General features: G+C 41.6%; 1 protein-coding gene across 2 annotated transcripts in view; it reads right to left on the bottom strand.

Moving 5' to 3' along the window:
• Window positions 1–385: 385 nt before the first annotated feature.
• Window positions 386–16861, bottom strand: part of MOXD1 (monooxygenase DBH like 1) — a 323635-nt gene continuing 307159 nt past the window's right edge. For both annotated transcript variants that reach the window (XM_077292824.1, XM_077292823.1), the window contains exons 10-12: window positions 14471–14613; window positions 6054–6222; window positions 386–645 (exon numbers count right to left, since the gene is read on the bottom strand). In XM_077292824.1, coding sequence (XP_077148939.1) covers window positions 490–645; window positions 6054–6222; window positions 14471–14613 — 468 coding nt within the window. In that variant the 3' untranslated portion in view covers window positions 386–489. The remainder of the gene's footprint in view (window positions 646–6053; window positions 6223–14470; window positions 14614–16861) is intronic.

The following is a 16861-nucleotide window of genomic DNA, read 5'->3' as shown; positions in this document are numbered from 1 at the left end:
CATGGTTGCATAACTTCAAGCTTCAAGACCCCCAACAATCACTAGTCTTTAACTGTATTGGTCTTCTCATATGGGCACATGGACCTTTTAGGTGCCCTTAGGTGCCAAGAATCGAACGCATCTTTAACCGCTACAACACCTGACTGCAATGTTTAATCCTCTAATCTTACAACCATGTGCACTTATTATCACAGAGAGAAGCTTTATTGGCCGGTTAGAGAAGTCTTTATATCCATTGGGGCTCTGGCATTTTAGATTTCATTGGTTAAAATATTCATACCCTTCCTAGTCCGCTTAATGTCCAAAAGTAGAAATTATATATTCTATTAAAGAGAAAGATTTACTATAATTACGATATTGCTATACAAATGACTCAGATTAACAATTTGAGAAAAAAATATTTTATTTTATGTAAAAATAACCATAGGTCCAATAGTGCAATTATATTTGGATTCAGTATAATTGGTGCAAATGCACATTGTTGGCCTTTTATATTATGTAGTGTATCACCGTACTCAGTACGAATGGCAGATATCTAACTGTTGAAGAGATTGCAGCGGAAGACACTGAAGAAAAGGAGGCACATTCTGGTGCTTCTGAAGTATACGTCTTCACTTCGGGGGGTGACAGCAACATTCCTTGCACCTGCAAATAGTCATTAAATTTATATTAGGTCTCAATGATTGTGTTAATTTGTTGAATTATTGAATTTTTAAAACATAGTATCACTCCAAAGTTTTCGGAAGTCTAAGGCTGTGTGCACATATTGTGTTTTTGCAGCGTTTTTCAGGATTTGTCACAAAACCTGAAGGGTTTCCTAAAGCCAGCAAAGTGAATGAGAATCCTAGAGTCTCGTGCACACGTTGCTTATTTGTGACTTGCAGAATGTATGAGGATTTAAATCTGCCACATGTTAATTCTTTGGCAGGGGTCACACTTGCGATTTCAATGCGAGAAACTCACATGAGTTTCTCACATTAAGTCCTGGCACTGCCACCTGCATTTGGGACCGGAGTGTGCGGCTGCATGCATTTGTGTGCAGCTGAACGCTCCGTTCCCGAGTGGCGGTGGCAGTTCCGGGACTTGATGTAAGAGACTCGCGTGAGTTTCTCGCATTGAACTTGCAAGTGTGACCCCGACCTTTCAGTGCTTTGCTGCAGATTTCACTAGTACTCATGATTGGGGAAAAATTGGCATAAAAAATGCAAGTATAAAATGCAACGTTTTTGCCGCTGCGCTTTTCCTGCTGAGGGATGCAAAAATGGTAAAGAAGCTTCTGCAGCAAATACATAAACGTGTGCATACACCCTAAAGGTGCTGTCAAATATTAAATATGGTTCAAGACAAATGTAAAAATCTGAAATATATTATACCATGCAAATATGTTTTTTAGAACTTGTTTCTAACCATCATTGGCAAGGCTAGAATGGGGTTCTGTAGCGTTTCATCACTAGTGTTGAGCGATACCTTCCGATACTCAAAGGTATCGGTATCGGATGGGATCAGCCGATATCCAAAAAATATTGGATATCACCGATACCAATACCCGATACCAATGCAAGTCAATGGGACACAAGTATCGGAAGCTATCCTGGATGGTTCCAAGGGTCTGAAGGAGAGGAAACTCTCCTTCAGGCCCTGGGATCCATATTCATGTAAAAAATAAAGAATTGAAATAAAAAATATGGATATACTCACCCCTCCGGCGGCCCCTGGACCTTACCGATGTAACCGGCAGCCTCCGTTCCTAAGAATAAGGAGTTTAGGACCTTCGATGACGTTGCGGCTTGTGATTGGTCGCGTGACCACTCATGTGACCGCTCACGCGACCAATCACAAGCTGCGACGTCATCGCAGGTCCTAAACTCCTCATTCTTAGGAACGGAGGCTGCCAGTTACATCGGTAAGGTCCAGGGGCCGCCGGAGGGGTGAGTATATCCATATTTTTTATTTTAATTCTTTATTTTTTACATGAATATGGATCCCAGGGCCTGAAGGAGAGTCCCCTCTCCTCCAGACCATGGGAACCATACACTGGGAACTTCCGATTCCGATTTCCGATATCACAAAAATGTCGGAACTCGGTATCGGAATTCCGATACAGCAAATATCGGCCGATACCCAATACTTGCGGTATTGGAATGCTCAACACTATTCATCACATAATGAAATGTTCACTAAATTGAGCAGTTCCATGTAAAAAGTTAATTGTGTCAGGCACGTTATCTCTTAAAGGGAACCTGTCACCCCCAAAATCGAAGGTGAGCTAAGCCCACCGGCATCAGGGGCTTATCTACAGCATTCTGTAATGCTGTAGATAAGCCCCCGATGTATCCTGAAAGATGAGAAAAAGAGTTTAGCCTATTTGCGATCTGTCAGCAATTACTTGATGGAAATTCAATTGTGATGTTGTAAAGATGAAGGACAATACTGTGACGTACATACCCCTGAAGACACCAATCGCATTGGGTGTATTATGTCTTCGTCTTTGTATATCTTGTAATGCAATGTGCCATGTGATATGTTCCTGTGTGATGTAATTTATAGTAATGTTAGGAATACGAAGTGTCTAAGTGTAGTTTAGGGCTGAGTATGTAAGGTAAGTAGTCTAAGATAGTTGAGTGTATTTTAGGTATTGACGTTAGTATATTATTATTATTATTATTTATTTATATAGCACCATTGATTCTATGGTGCTGTACATGAGAGGTTTCCATACAAATTACAGATATCACTTACAGTAAGCAAACTAGCAATAACAGACTGATACAGAGGGGAGAGGACCCTGCCCTTGCGGGCTTACATTCTACAGGATGATGGGGAAGGAGACAGTAGGTTGGGGGTTGCAGGAGCTCCGGTGTTGGTGAGGCGGTAGCTTTGGTAGTGATGAGGAGGCTGCGGGGTCAGTGCAGGCTGTAGGCTTTCCTGAAGAGGTGAATTTTCAGGTTCCGTCTGAAGGATCCGAATGTGGTTGATAGTCGGACGCGTTGGGGCAAAGAATTCCAGAGGATGGGGGATATTTGGGAGAAGTCTTGGAGGATGTTGGGTGAGGAGCGAATAAGTGCTGAGGAGAGAAGGAGATCTTGGGAGGACCGGAGATTACGTGAGGGAAGATATCGGAAGATTAGTTCAGAGAAAAGGAGGAGACAGGTTATGGATGGCTTTGTAGGTCAGTATTAGTAATTTGAACTGGATACGCTGAGGGAATGGGAGCCAGTGAAGAGATTTGCAGAGGGGGAGGAAGCGGAGGAGTAGCGATGAGAGAGATGAATTAGTCGGGCAATGTAGGTTAATGTTTGGGACTACCCCATAGTGGGAAGGACTTAGTGTTAGGGCAAGTGACTGCTTCAGATAGATAGTTAGGTAGGGTCGAGTTCAAGTGCAAATAGGAAGTGTTACGTAACCAGTTCTGATGAGAATGGTGAAATCCTGAGGTGACCAATGAGACAGAGAGACCTTCTAGAAAAGTGGTCCTTGAATAGGATGATGTGTCATGAAAAATCCTGAGCTTGCTAAGCGCCAAAGGTAATGGGCCTTAAAAAGGACGAAGTTTGTGGGACTAGTGGGGGTGCCAAATGGTAGATCCAGGGTGCCAGTAGTGGAAGAAATAGGACGTGGAGCCACTGAGCAAGTAGAGAGACTTTCTGATCAGGAATGTGGTGACAAGCTAGTCTGTGACAAAGTAGGGCGAAACTGTATGTTTCACCCACCCTGGGATAGACTAAAGAGGAAGAATACTGTGTGTATGAAAATGCTTTATACTGTAAAGGAACCATCCATAAGACTTTGCATCAGCTATCACTTGTACATAACCCTTACAAAGTTACAATTCAGTAAATACTGTACTTTAGAAAAGGAGTCTCCATTATTGAAGTTATATTTTGGTCTCACCATAATACCTTCTCTCTTGCCTCCTCTGAATTATCCACATGGTAATTGGCAAACTTCATATGGACATGTGCAGGCATGAACTGGAGGACTTTGCATGCCCTGCAGAATTTTAATCCATGATGGCATAATGTGTTATTAATGATAATGTTTGAGATTGTGGTCCCAGCTCTCTTCAGGTCATTGACCAAATCGATCCTCCCAAGTAGTTCTGGGCTGATTCCTGACCTTTCTCAGAATCATGAGGTAAGATCTTTCCTGGAATCCCTGACCAAGGGAAATTGACAATCATTTTGTGTTCCTTCTATTTTCTAATAATTGTGCCATCAATTGTGCTATCAGGGCCTTCTCACCAAGCTCTTTGCCTATTGTTCTGTAGCCCATCCCAGCCTTGTGGTGGGTCTACAATTTTGTCTCTGGTGTCCTTAGCTCTTCAGTCTTGGCCATCGTGGAGAGGTTGGAGTATGATTGAGTGTGTGGACAGGTGTCTTTTATACAGGTAATGAGTTCAAATGGTGCAATTAATACAAGTAATGAGTGCAGAGTATGAGGGCTTATTAAAGAAAAACAAGTCTGTGAGAGCCAGAATTCTTGCATTCAAAATCTTTCTGCAGTGTGAAGGGAGGTTTGTAATAGAGGTTATGCCTCTGCCCCCCAAAAAAATTAACTGAGCACTGCTGAATATAATAATTGCAGCAGCACTCAAGCCTCTACATATTACCCAACTGTAACATGGCCAGATTTAAAGGGAAGCTCACTAACCCAAGGACAACATGAATGACCAGATATGTTTTTTTTGTGGTGTTTCAAAGAAGCCATAATTTGAAGATCCGGCTGGGGACTATAGATAAGTATGTGTGTGATAGAAATATATATATCATGTAGATCTCACTTGCATGTATACTGCTCTATAATCATATATACTCATATAATCACAGCTAATATATACATTATAATCAATGGTTTAAAATGGCTGACATAAACTGATATATGCCAGACAGACTGTATGGGGGTTTTCCATCCAAAAGCGGAACAACGCCAGATGTATTAAGTGCTGATCAGATGTCTCACCTTTGTCCTAGATGCAGAGCTACATTTTAGTTGCTTAATCAGCATCCATATGTGCATTAATCATAATATTCCATATATGTTTAGATAACCAATGACAGAGGAGCTAGACAATATGGTAATTAACTAACCACCCCTAACAACCCCTAACCACTCCTTTCTATATGCGATTATAAAACTATGTATGTACAATTTAGTATCAGTATTGATGGAATGTTATTGACACAACAATGGTGTGCAGTCTCATTCCTTGAGCGCTCAAAATACTCAGTCTTATTGGGAACGGCAGCAGCACACACACCGGGATAGATTTATCCAACCCAAATTTCCATATCATGTGTCTAGTCCAGCACCACCCCAGGCAAACTTCTCACAGCACCTCTCTATTGGATTGATAGGTATATCCTGTGTACATCAGGAGAGACCTGTCAATCAAATAGTGCTGTGCGAGGGGTAGCTGGACAAAGGATGGTCTCTTAACTATGTTTTCAGCATTTCAGACAAAGACATACCTGACTGATTCATGCGCTCCTTTGTTTTTAGCAGTATATATTGAGTGACAAGTTCCCTTTCAGTGCACCAGAAGACCTCTTCATGCAATGCATGTGTGGACAATGATTTTTTCTCACTGCTGTAATGGTGCTCCTATTATGAATGAAATGTCTGCCTATATTTGAGGATGACCCCGGTCTGCTCTAAGCTAGCAGCCCCTCTGCGTTTTATAATATGTGCAGCTTCCTGATCAGAGACATTTTACTATAGACATTTTTAGAGTTAGCAGATGTTCACAGCTGCCTAGCTTCTCCACAGATTCCCATGAAAAAGAAAGCATTATTGATTTCCTGATGACCAGATAGGTAGAGGCAATGAGCCCAGTTACTGGCTGGATGGCACGGGAATGGAAGGTTATGGCCAAGATCTCTTTTTCTGTTGGCTCTTGGCTTTAGTACTGTAATTACAATTCAGTTATGTTCCTATAATAGCACACATCTGTTCATACCAAACATCACTTGCATTACTTTCTAGTGATAGGAGCACATTTCTGTCCACATCCAACGGACTGATTTATGCTTAATGCCGAAAGTGCATATACTTACACTCCACTCTCCACTTTCATGTTTAGAACATCTGACGTTAATTGGTATTTGTTTTACACGTTCGTTAAAGGAACTTCCTTTCTTCTTAGACCATTGATATGTATTCATGGCCTCTGTAAATGTTAGGTTGTTGTATCGCTTTGGACTCTTGATTATAAAGGGCCACGATCTGTAATGTAAAGCAGAACACATTATGATTTTCCCTATCACTGCTCAGAACAGTTTAGGAGTAGAATACGTACGAAGTTGTCCAATCTACAATATGTACAGTATGTGACAATGTTCAGAAATAGAAAAATAGGGAATTCCAGAACAACGTCTTCAGTTTAAATCAGAAATTTATTAAAGTAGTTAGGAAAAAAGTTGCAAGTCCTGTATCGGTGTAATCTTGCAAATGCGTTTCAGACTGCTGTCATTAGTCATTGCTATTGATGCAATGACTTAGGGAAATCGCACAAGGAGAGAAGGCAACTGTCGTCGCTATCTGGAGAGATATTAATAATATTATTGTGCGTTCTCCTCATTGTGCGACAGGCGGTCATCCACATTTAGCTGTTTGTTTGATAAATGTCACATTAACACACCAAGATGGACCATATGTAGTACCGTAACAGTTATCTTCACTTACTTTTCATTACTACATAGTTTTGATTAAAAACTGTTAGATCTGCTGCAGACCTACCAGGGTTCTAAATGCTGAGCTCGGTATAACCTCGGCCAGTGACTGGCAGCTTTCTGTGTAGACTGTGCATAAGCAGAAACTGCGAATCAGTGGTGAGGGTGTGGTTGGACTTCCTGGCAGCAAGCCAAATAGTCATCTAATGATAATTTCCTGCTGATAAAACACTGCTTTTTTAAAAACCTACACTGAGCAGCACAGTAAGTGATATCTGTTTGGAAACAGGGTCTCTGACCTTGCATCATGCTGCTCTCATAATAAAACACAAGGATTCCTAAAATATAACTTTTATTGATCAAAGTTAAAATACACAGTTCTAAAATTGAGGACAATACAATAAAAAAATCACAGGGGAACTAACTGACCCCTGTCAAAACCCTACTCCTATCCACTACCTATTTGCGGGGGTAGGCACCCTGAGTTTCTGCGGTTGGTGCCCCCGCTCCTCGAAGGCTGGCCCTATAAGCCCTACAAATACCCTACAACGCCTAGGAAGGTAATGTCACAGATATGGACCCAAAACCAAAAATATCATAAAAAATTAGCAAAAATAGTGTAAATAAATAGGAAAAAATTCGAAAAAACAAACTAAACAGAAAAACACAAAATTAGTGTTCCTTTACCCAAGCTGAAGACCCTAAATAGGCTGTTCACGCATCGTATACTTTTTGGGGTATATAGTACAAAAAACAAATAGAAAACCCCAATAACCTCATTTACAATAATCCATAAACCAAAAATATTAGCAAAAATAGTAGTATAAATAAATAAGAAAAAAACAAAAAACTAAACAAAAAAAACAAAAATTAGTATTTTTTGCCCAGACTGACAACCCTAAATAGGGTGTTCACATATCATACATTTTTTGGGGTATTTAGTACAAAAAACAAATAGAGAACCCCAATCACTTCATTAGCAATGATCTGCAGATTTTTCTTAAGCAAAAATATCATAAAAAATAAGCAAAAATTGTATGAAAAACATATTGTAAAAAATAATCAGAAACAAACGGAACAAAAAAACAAAAAAATAGTTCAGTCACCAACAGCTTGGATACCCCAATAGGGTGTATAGACCAAATATAGCTTTTTGGGCCAATAGAAAAGGGAAAAATTAATGTCCCATTTATGCAAGAAAACTCAATTATGGGAAACCACTCAAATGACTCAAATGACAAAAAAGGTATCTATATACGGTTCTCACACAATGGTGGGATCAGCAACAGCTATGTCCATAGAAAAAGCCTCCTTTAGTATCACGGCTAGTTCAAAAAAAGTCATTTCAAAGAGTGGAAATACCAGAGTATGATACAATTCTTATCCCAAAAATATGGGTATATCATATATCAAAGAAGTCATTCTGATGGCAATATCATATGTGAGCCAGATAAAGCATATTTGACACGAAGAAGAGATGAGGATATGGCCCATCCAGTCTGTTGAAGTCCTTCAATCTTGTTATAAATATAGGTCCAGCAGTCATATAAATAGCCGCATATCATGCAGCAAAGGATAGTCATTAGGCCATATCAGGCATATCGGTGTGGCAACCATTTAAATGGCCAAATCATATGCAGCAATACCAGTCATTAGGCCATATTCGGCACTTTTACTCATCTGATTCACAAAGATCCTTTCACCAATGCTGCAGGTATCAGTCCAGCCACCACATCTCCAAGTTACTCATCTAATAGGGAAAATCCTTCAACCACGCTGTAAATATCAGTCCAGCCATCAAAACGTCTTCATCCAGGATACCATCCCTTACAGTGCCCAACGCGTTTCCCCCCCGTGGGAAAACCGGGGGTTCATCAGGGGTACTGACCGTCCAGCCAATACAGACGATACATCGAAGGATTTTCCCTATTAGATGAGTAACTTGGAGATGTGGTGGCTGGACTGATACCTGCAGCATTGGTGAAAGGATCTTTGTGAATCAGATGAGTAAAAGTGCCGAATATGGCCTAATGACTGGTATTGCTGCATATGATTTGGCCATTTAAATGGTTGCCACACCGATATGCCTGATATGGCCTAATGACTATCCTTTGCTGCATGATATGCGGCTATTTACATGACTGCTGGACCTATATTTATAACAAGATCGAAGGACTTCAACAGACTGGATGGGCCATATCCTCATCTCTTCTTCGTGTCAAATATGCTTTATCTGGCTCACATATGATATTGCCATCAGAATGACTTCTTTGATATATGATATACCCATATTTTTGGGATAAGAATTGTATCATACTCTGGTATTTCCACTCTTTGAAATGACTTTTTTTGAACTAGCCGTGATACTAAAGGAGGCTTTTTCTATGGACATAGCTGTTGCTGATCCCACCATTGTGTGAGAACCGTATATAGATACCTTTTTTGTCATTTGAGTCATTTGAGTGGTTTCCCATAATTGAGTTTTCTTGCATAAATGGGACATTAATTTTTCCCTTTTCTATTGGCCCAAAAAGCTATATTTGGTCTATACACCCTATTGGGGTATCCAAGCTGTTGGTGACTGAACTATTTTTTTGTTTTTTTGTTCTGTATGTTTCTGATTATTTTTTACAATATGTTTTTCATACAATTTTTGCTTATTTTTTATGATATTTTTGCTTAAGAAAAATCTGCAGATCATTGCTAATGAAGTGATTGGGGTTCTCTATTTGTTTTTTGTACTAAATACCCCAAAAAATGTATGATATGTGAACACCCTATTTAGGGTTGTCAGTCTGGGCAAAAAAATACTAATTTTTGTTTTTTTTGTTTAGTTTTTTGTTTTTTTCTTATTTATTTATACTACTATTTTTGCTAATATTTTTGGTTTATGGATTATTGTAAATGAGGTTATTGGGGTTTTCTATTTGTTTTTTGTACTATATACCCCAAAAAGTATACGATGCGTGAACAGCCTATTTAGGGTCTTCAGCTTGGGTAAAGGAACACTAATTTTGTGTTTTTCTGTTTAGTTTGTTTTTTCTAATTTTTTCCTATTTATTTACACTATTTTTGCTAATTTTTTATGATATTTTTGGTTTTGGGTCCATATCTGTGACATTACCTTCCTAGGCGTTGAAGGGTATTTGTAGGGCTTATAGGGCCAGCCTTCGAGGAGCGGGAGCACCAACCGCAGAAACTCAGGGTGCCTACCCCCGCAAATAGGTAGTGGATAGGAGTAGGGTTTTGACAGGGGTCAGTTAGTTCCCCTGTGATTTTTTATTGTATTGTCCTCAATTTTAGAACTGTGTATTTTAACTTTGATCAATAAAAGTTATATTTTAGGAATCCTTGTGTTTTGGTTTGGTTGAGTTGTCTAGGATTCCATTGGTATTGTTTTTTGGTTTTCTTTGCTCTCATAATAAGTAACAAAAACTTGGTGACACATTTCCTTTTAAAAAGTGTGCATCTATTATTAAAATGTTGCTCACCATCATCCAGAGGGCTATAGACAGAAGACTGGTGTATGAAATTCCTTTGTTATTGCAGTTCTACTAAGATATTTTCTGAGATGTCCTAATGAGAGATAAGCAAACTCGAACTGTAAAGTTAGAGGTTTGTACAAGATACCAAGTGTCTGGTGCCGAACTCCAAAAACTGACTTTTTCCCAAAAGTCCATTTTACTGTTCGTGTTCGGTGATGAAAAAAGTTTGTTGAAAGGCTGCAGCACAGCCAATCAGCAAGCTTTTAGGATATGTGTACTTTCGGAACAATCACAGCCATGCCAAGTATTGGCGTGGCTGTAATTCGCCAGCTCAGCACATGACCAAGCCTGTCTAAATGCTGGATCACAAGTTGTGTCGCCATTTTAGTCTCAACCTGGTATAGCATCCCCTAATAGCCTGGTGAAGCATGCCATATCAGTCCAGAGCAAAGTGCCATGAACGCCTAGTGCGGCATGCCCTAACAGCCTGGTACAGAGTGCCATAACAACATGGTGTAGAATGCCATAAGAGTCTTGTGCACAGTGTCCTAACAGCCTGGTGTAGAGTGCCCTAACAGCCTGGTGCAGTGTGCCATAACAACCTGGTGCAGAATGCCATGACAGTCTGGTGTGGAGTGCCCTATCAGCCTAGGGTAGCATGCCCTAACATCCTGGTGTAGCATACCCTAATAGCCTTGGATAGCATGCCCTAACAGCCTGGTGTAGCGTGCCCTAACAGCCTGGTGAATCATACCTTAATGGCCTGATGCATTATGCTCTAACAGCTTGGTGCAGCGTGCCCTAACAGCTTGGTGCAGTGTGCCCTAACAGCCTGGTGCACAGTGCCATAACAGCGTGGTGCAGAGCGCCAAAACAGCCTTGCGCAGAATGCCCTAACAACCGATGTGTGGTTGGTGCCCCTGAACCTCAAGCCTGGCCTGGTGTTGTGCGATACCGGTCAAACTTTTGTAGTTTCTCTAGACTAGGTCAGTTTGACACACATCCCTTGCCTCGTGCATGTGCTGAATTTGGTGGGGCAAAGCTTCCTTAAAAATTACCCACATATGTCAGAGCTGATGCTGAAAGTCCGGCCATATGTGTGTGCTTATGGATTTCTCACCCTGCTGCTTGCCTGTCTGTACTGCAGTCTCGCTTCGACCTTTTCACTCATATGTGTCATACCCACAAGGTGGAATCCTACATTGCATATGCTGGAGAGACTGTGAGAGCAGCAGCAGGCAAAAGTGAAGTTTCAGCTGCAGCATGCACGATCGAGTTGCTCTCCATAACACCACTTCCCCACCAATGAGTGGGCCTTCATGTGTGTGACATGCTTCACTGCACTGCACCAACATGGCCAGCGCTGATGACGCCGTCATCAGCGTTACTATCCCACTTCTATACCTGCTTGAAAAAATGGTTAAGGTGATGATTGATGATATGGTAGCACAGAAGGAAGAGGAGCAGGAGGACGAAAAACCATTCACATCATTATCAGGCAAGTTATACACATATGGCTCGGAGGGTGGGTTCCTATACCAACAGCGGCCAGGTAAACAACTGTCTAGCCAGGGGACAGTTTTGGTGGACGAGGAGGCGGAATTATGTCCACAGCAGGTTGGCACTCAAAGCAGCTCATACGCATCATTGTAGCATAGCTGGGGATACAGAGAATCCAGACGATACCCTTCCCACTGAGAGCTTGTCATTGCCTTTGGCAGCCTGGCTCACATGAGCTAATAAATGCTGCTTTGCTTGCGCAATGACTGCCGTGTTTCCTGGATTGTTACCAGTGCTGATTATTGGGTGTCCACCCTGCTGGATCCTCGCTACAAGGACAATGTACTATCCTTACTTTCATCACTGGAGTGGGATAGGAAACAACAGGAAGGAATAATAGAGCATGCTGGTCAATGCATTACTCATAGCATTCCCACCTGACAGCGGTGGCTCAGTGAAAGACCAAGGCAAAGGAGGAAGAAGTCGCCTATGCAGCTGGCACACTGCCAGCCCCTCGAAAGGGAGCATTAGCCTGGATGAAATGTGGAAAACCTTCCTCAACCTATCACAACATCTAGAACCACCATCTCATATGTTTCAACAACATGGTGGAAGAGTATGTGTCCGCATGTCTCCAAGTAATGAGTGATGAGTCTGCCCCATTTAACTTCTGTCTCCAAATTGAACACATAGCCAGAGTATGCACGTTATGCCTTGGAGATGCTGGCCTGCCCTGTGGCAAATGTACTTTCTAAACGTGCATCTTGTAGTCCAATTTTACAGCAGCTTGCCGAAGACAGGGTGGCGACTGCGGTGGAGCAGAGTTCACAGGAGGCAGGGTCGCTGCTGCAGGAGGCTAGTGATGGCAGGTGTGGGATGATGCTGTGGACCTTGTACTGGGAGGAGGGGGTGTCCCAGCGGTGCATGGCTGTGGGCCCTGAGCTTTCATGAAATGTTGGAGTATCCTTCCCATTGATTTCCCTGTAGTGGGCTTTGGGAAATTGGCCGCTAGAGGCAGAGCATGCGCAGATTGAAATCTCATGAGCCATGATATCAGGAGATGAGGGCCTGCAGCCTCACATGGCCTGGGCACCCCTCATCCGAACACGGAGCCCACAGCATCACCCTACTCCTGTCGCCATCGGCCTCCTGCATCAGTGATCCAGCCTCCTGTGATCCTTCTCCATTTCAGTCACCCACTTTCCCTGTAAAATACATTCGCATTATGAGACACAACCCTATTTTCCTGCCAAATTTGGGGAAAAAAAGTGCTTTTTATAACACAGGTCAACAAAAAAAAAATTTTTTTCTGGTGTCCAAAATATTTTAATGAATTTGGGGTATTTTTGGGGTGCTGATTCTGAATATGCTATCAGTTTTGCCAGATTGGCTCAAGTTTTTGAGATTTTTGGTATCTTATTTATAGCACTTGTTGGTAAATGCGACGCATCATCTCATTAATTTCTTTGGATTAGTACTTGAACTGAGCAGTTCTCAATATAGTTTTGTGTTAATTAGTGTTCTAAAAGTTTGTTCATAGCCTGATTTTTGCACTAACTTTATGTTGTTGTCTGTTTTCCAGTGAAAAGCATGAACTCATCAAGAAGAAGTTGTCTTAACGATCCAGACTCATTCTGTTACATTTGTGGTGAATACACACTGCCAAAACATAGAAGAAACATAACAGACTTCGTAAAAAAAGTGTATTTTGCCTATTTTGGGGTTATGCTTGGGGACCAAGACAAGTTTTGGGCACCACACATAGTGTGCAAAGCATGTATCGAATTATTACGAAAATGGAGCAAAGGACAAAGAAAAAGCTTCAAATTTGGTGTTCCAATGGTGTGGAGAGAGCCAAAAAATCATCATGATGACTGTTATTTCTGTGCAGTGCAAGTGCAAGGATTCAATAAGCATAAGAAACGAAAATGGGAGTAACATGGAATCTGCAAGAAGGCCTGTCCCTCATTGTGAAGATGTGCCTGTACCTGTGTTTACCATAAATAACAGTCATCATGATGATTTTTTGGCTCTCTCCACACCATTGGAACACCAAATTTGAAGCTTTTTCTTTGTCCTTTGCTCCATTTTCGTAATAATTCGATACATGCTTTGCACACTATGTGTGGTGCCCAAAACTTGTCTTGGTCCTCAAGCATAACCCCAAAATAGGCAAAATACACTTTTTTTACGAAGTCTGTTATGTTTCTTCTATGTTTTGGCAGTGTGTATTCACCACAAATGTAACAGAATGAGTCTGGATCGTTAAGACAACTTCTTCTTGATGAGTTCATGCTTTTCACTGGAAAACAGACAACAACATAAAGTTAGTGCAAAAATCAAGCTATGAACAAACTTTTAGAACACTAATTAACACAAAACTATATTGAGAACTGCTCAGTTCAAGTACTAATCCAAAGAAATTAATGAGATGATGCGTCGCATTTACCAACAAGTGCTATAAATAAGATACCAAAAATCTCAAAAACTTGAGCCAATCTGGCAAAACTGATGACATATTCAGAATCAGCACCCCAAAAATACCGTAAATTCGATGAAATATCTTTGGCACCAAAAATGCTGTTGACCAGTGTAATCTGAAAAAAAAAAACAGTAATTGTAGTTTATGAAATAATTATTGCCTTTTTGATAAATACCAATCATTATGGAGTTGTAGATAATTTGATTACCTAAGGAGATAAGTAGATAATTCCAGATTGGCTATTTTTTGTTCATGGTAAAACAACTATCACATTTTTGTTGTAATGAATTATTCATTTTTATATACGTTATACTGTATGTTTGTTTTTTACTTACGTGACTGGTTTGTATATTTCCCTCACTCCGATGAACTGAAGCTGCTCTTTAATTTCTGGGATACTTTCACATCGGGCAAGATCAATTTTTGGATAATAAATTAAATAGGAAAGACACATTTCATCTCTTGCACTCAGGCCACCCTAAAATTTCAACAAGATGTACAATATTATTACTAAGTATGATTAAAAATATTTCTTGCAATAATATAAATAGTATTCAAATAGTAATAGTTTTATAAAGCTATACCTAGTAAGCATAAATTCATTAAGGCTGCTATTTTATGATCATTCTAATAAAAATGAGATGTAAGCTGAGATTTGTTACAACAGTGGTCCTCGACCTTTCTTACCTTGAAAGACACATTCAGCTTTGAGAGATGGCTGCGAGCTACATTCGGTATGTCCATCCTCTACAGCCATTGTGTCACCCAGAACCCCCCATTACCAGTCTAATGTCAGCCAAAGCTTCCCTTGTTACCTTTGTAAAATAAAGTTTGAGTAATCTTGTAAGGCAGAAATCTCAAACCTGTGGCTCGTGGGCCTATGATGTGTGTAGTTAGCTGTTGTTTGCCAAATTGATGCATTAACACTAGAAATGAGCGAACATCGTCGGATCCCTCCTTATTCGGCAAGTTATAGCACTTACCGAAGAAGCTGCATCGGGAACCCGGAAACCTGGTGCAGTCCCGATGAACAGCTGTTCGGCGCTGCAGCTGCATGTGTCACGGCTGTGTGACAGTAACAACACATGCTTGTGTTCCCATGAGGGTCCAGTCACCACAGAGTACTGCACCTCATCCAGAGGTGTGGTATTCTGCTCTCAGGTAAGGAGGGGGCATGGCACAGAACCAAACACCTGCATCCAACACTAGACATTTCAGTCAGGGCACCTGGGCGTACCCTAAGGGAGGATGGCCTCATCTCAGGCTAGATAGGAAAGGGTGTTGGAGGAGTGGGTGGGGTAGGTAGAGTAGGGGAGGAGCAAATTAGGAGGGAAAGTTAGTCAGATTGTGAGGGGAGGGGAGCTGAGCAGACATGAGGATCTGCAGTTCAAACAGAACAGAGAAGTGAGAGGGAGAAGCAGAAGGAAGCTCCCAGAAGGACAGAAGGGGTCCTAAAGGCACAGGTAGTGAGAAATCTACCCATGGGGCTTGCATTCACACTGACCAGAGTCAGGTGGAGGGACCAGGTCACAGGCAAGGGGACTGGACCTATTCTAGTAAAGAAACCAAGGACTCAGCTAAATAACCGGAGACTGTGGCTTTTGCAGGAAGCACAATCACATCTGCACACATTTGCTGAAAAGGCAGCCATATAGGATCCAGGGGGACTTAGACCTCGCCACCTGACAAGATCCGATGCTGCTGGCTTGGGACACTGTGTGGCAGGTGCAAGGCAGGAGAGGTAAAGCCAGAGCAGAGAGACAGCCAGAGAAAGGAACGTAGAAAAAGGGTTCTGGAAAGTGTTTCCAAATTGCTTGAGAACTGGCTGGACCACAAACCTAGAGGACACAGCACCCCGGCTGGGGCAACTAAGAACTGTGAGTAAAGCATTGGAAACTGCACCACGCTGTGTCCTCACATTTATTTACTGTGCCATCCACCCTGCACCACATCCACCATCAGCATCACCATCATTTACAACCTAAGTGCTCTGGGACTAAAGCTCTGCCTGTGGAGAGCTGTACCAACTCTGCTGCATCACCATCAGACACAGCGGATTCTTCCAGTAGCGTCGGCTAACATCTTTTATTTGCCGAGTACCACAGGTGGCGTCACAAACAATTTCCCACTACACTTGATCCCCCTTTAATTGGACGCCCAGGGCCACAGACCGGGTCACCGCTGCCGTGACCTTCCCCTTTAAGAACTGTGTCTTGCCCGGTACCGAGCATCACATGGCCCTAACAGGCGTTCCACTTGACTGTCATATAGCCACGACACATGCAGCTGTGGCGCCGAACAGCTGATCATCGGGAATGCACTAGGTTTCCGGGTTCCCGATGCAGCTTCTTCGGTAAGCGCTATAATTTTCCAAATAAGGGGGAAGCCGACGATGTTCGCTCATCTCTAGTGTTAATGCACCAACTTGGCAAACAACAGCTAACCACACACATCATGGGCCCGCGAGCCACAGGTTTGGGACGTCTGCCTTACAAGATTACACAAACTTTATTTTACAAAAGTAACACTGGGATGAGATGGGTGTAAAATTATCAACTATTCTGGATTACTAAGCAGTCAATAACCGCTTTGCTGTAAAAATGCTCATTCTTTATAAATTTGCATCTATAAATAACAATTTAATTGTGAATTCTTTTGTACAGTAGATGTGGTTAGTTGATTATATTAATATTGGAATAACTAAGGAAGTTGCTAGCTATTTTAAG

The sequence above is a fragment of the Ranitomeya variabilis genome, chromosome 2 (assembly GCF_051348905.1).
Source record: "Ranitomeya variabilis isolate aRanVar5 chromosome 2, aRanVar5.hap1, whole genome shotgun sequence".
NCBI lineage: Eukaryota > Metazoa > Chordata > Amphibia > Anura > Dendrobatidae > Ranitomeya > Ranitomeya variabilis.
The sequence above is the reverse complement of the archived record's forward strand: the minus strand, read 5'-3'. Positions and strand labels throughout refer to the sequence as shown.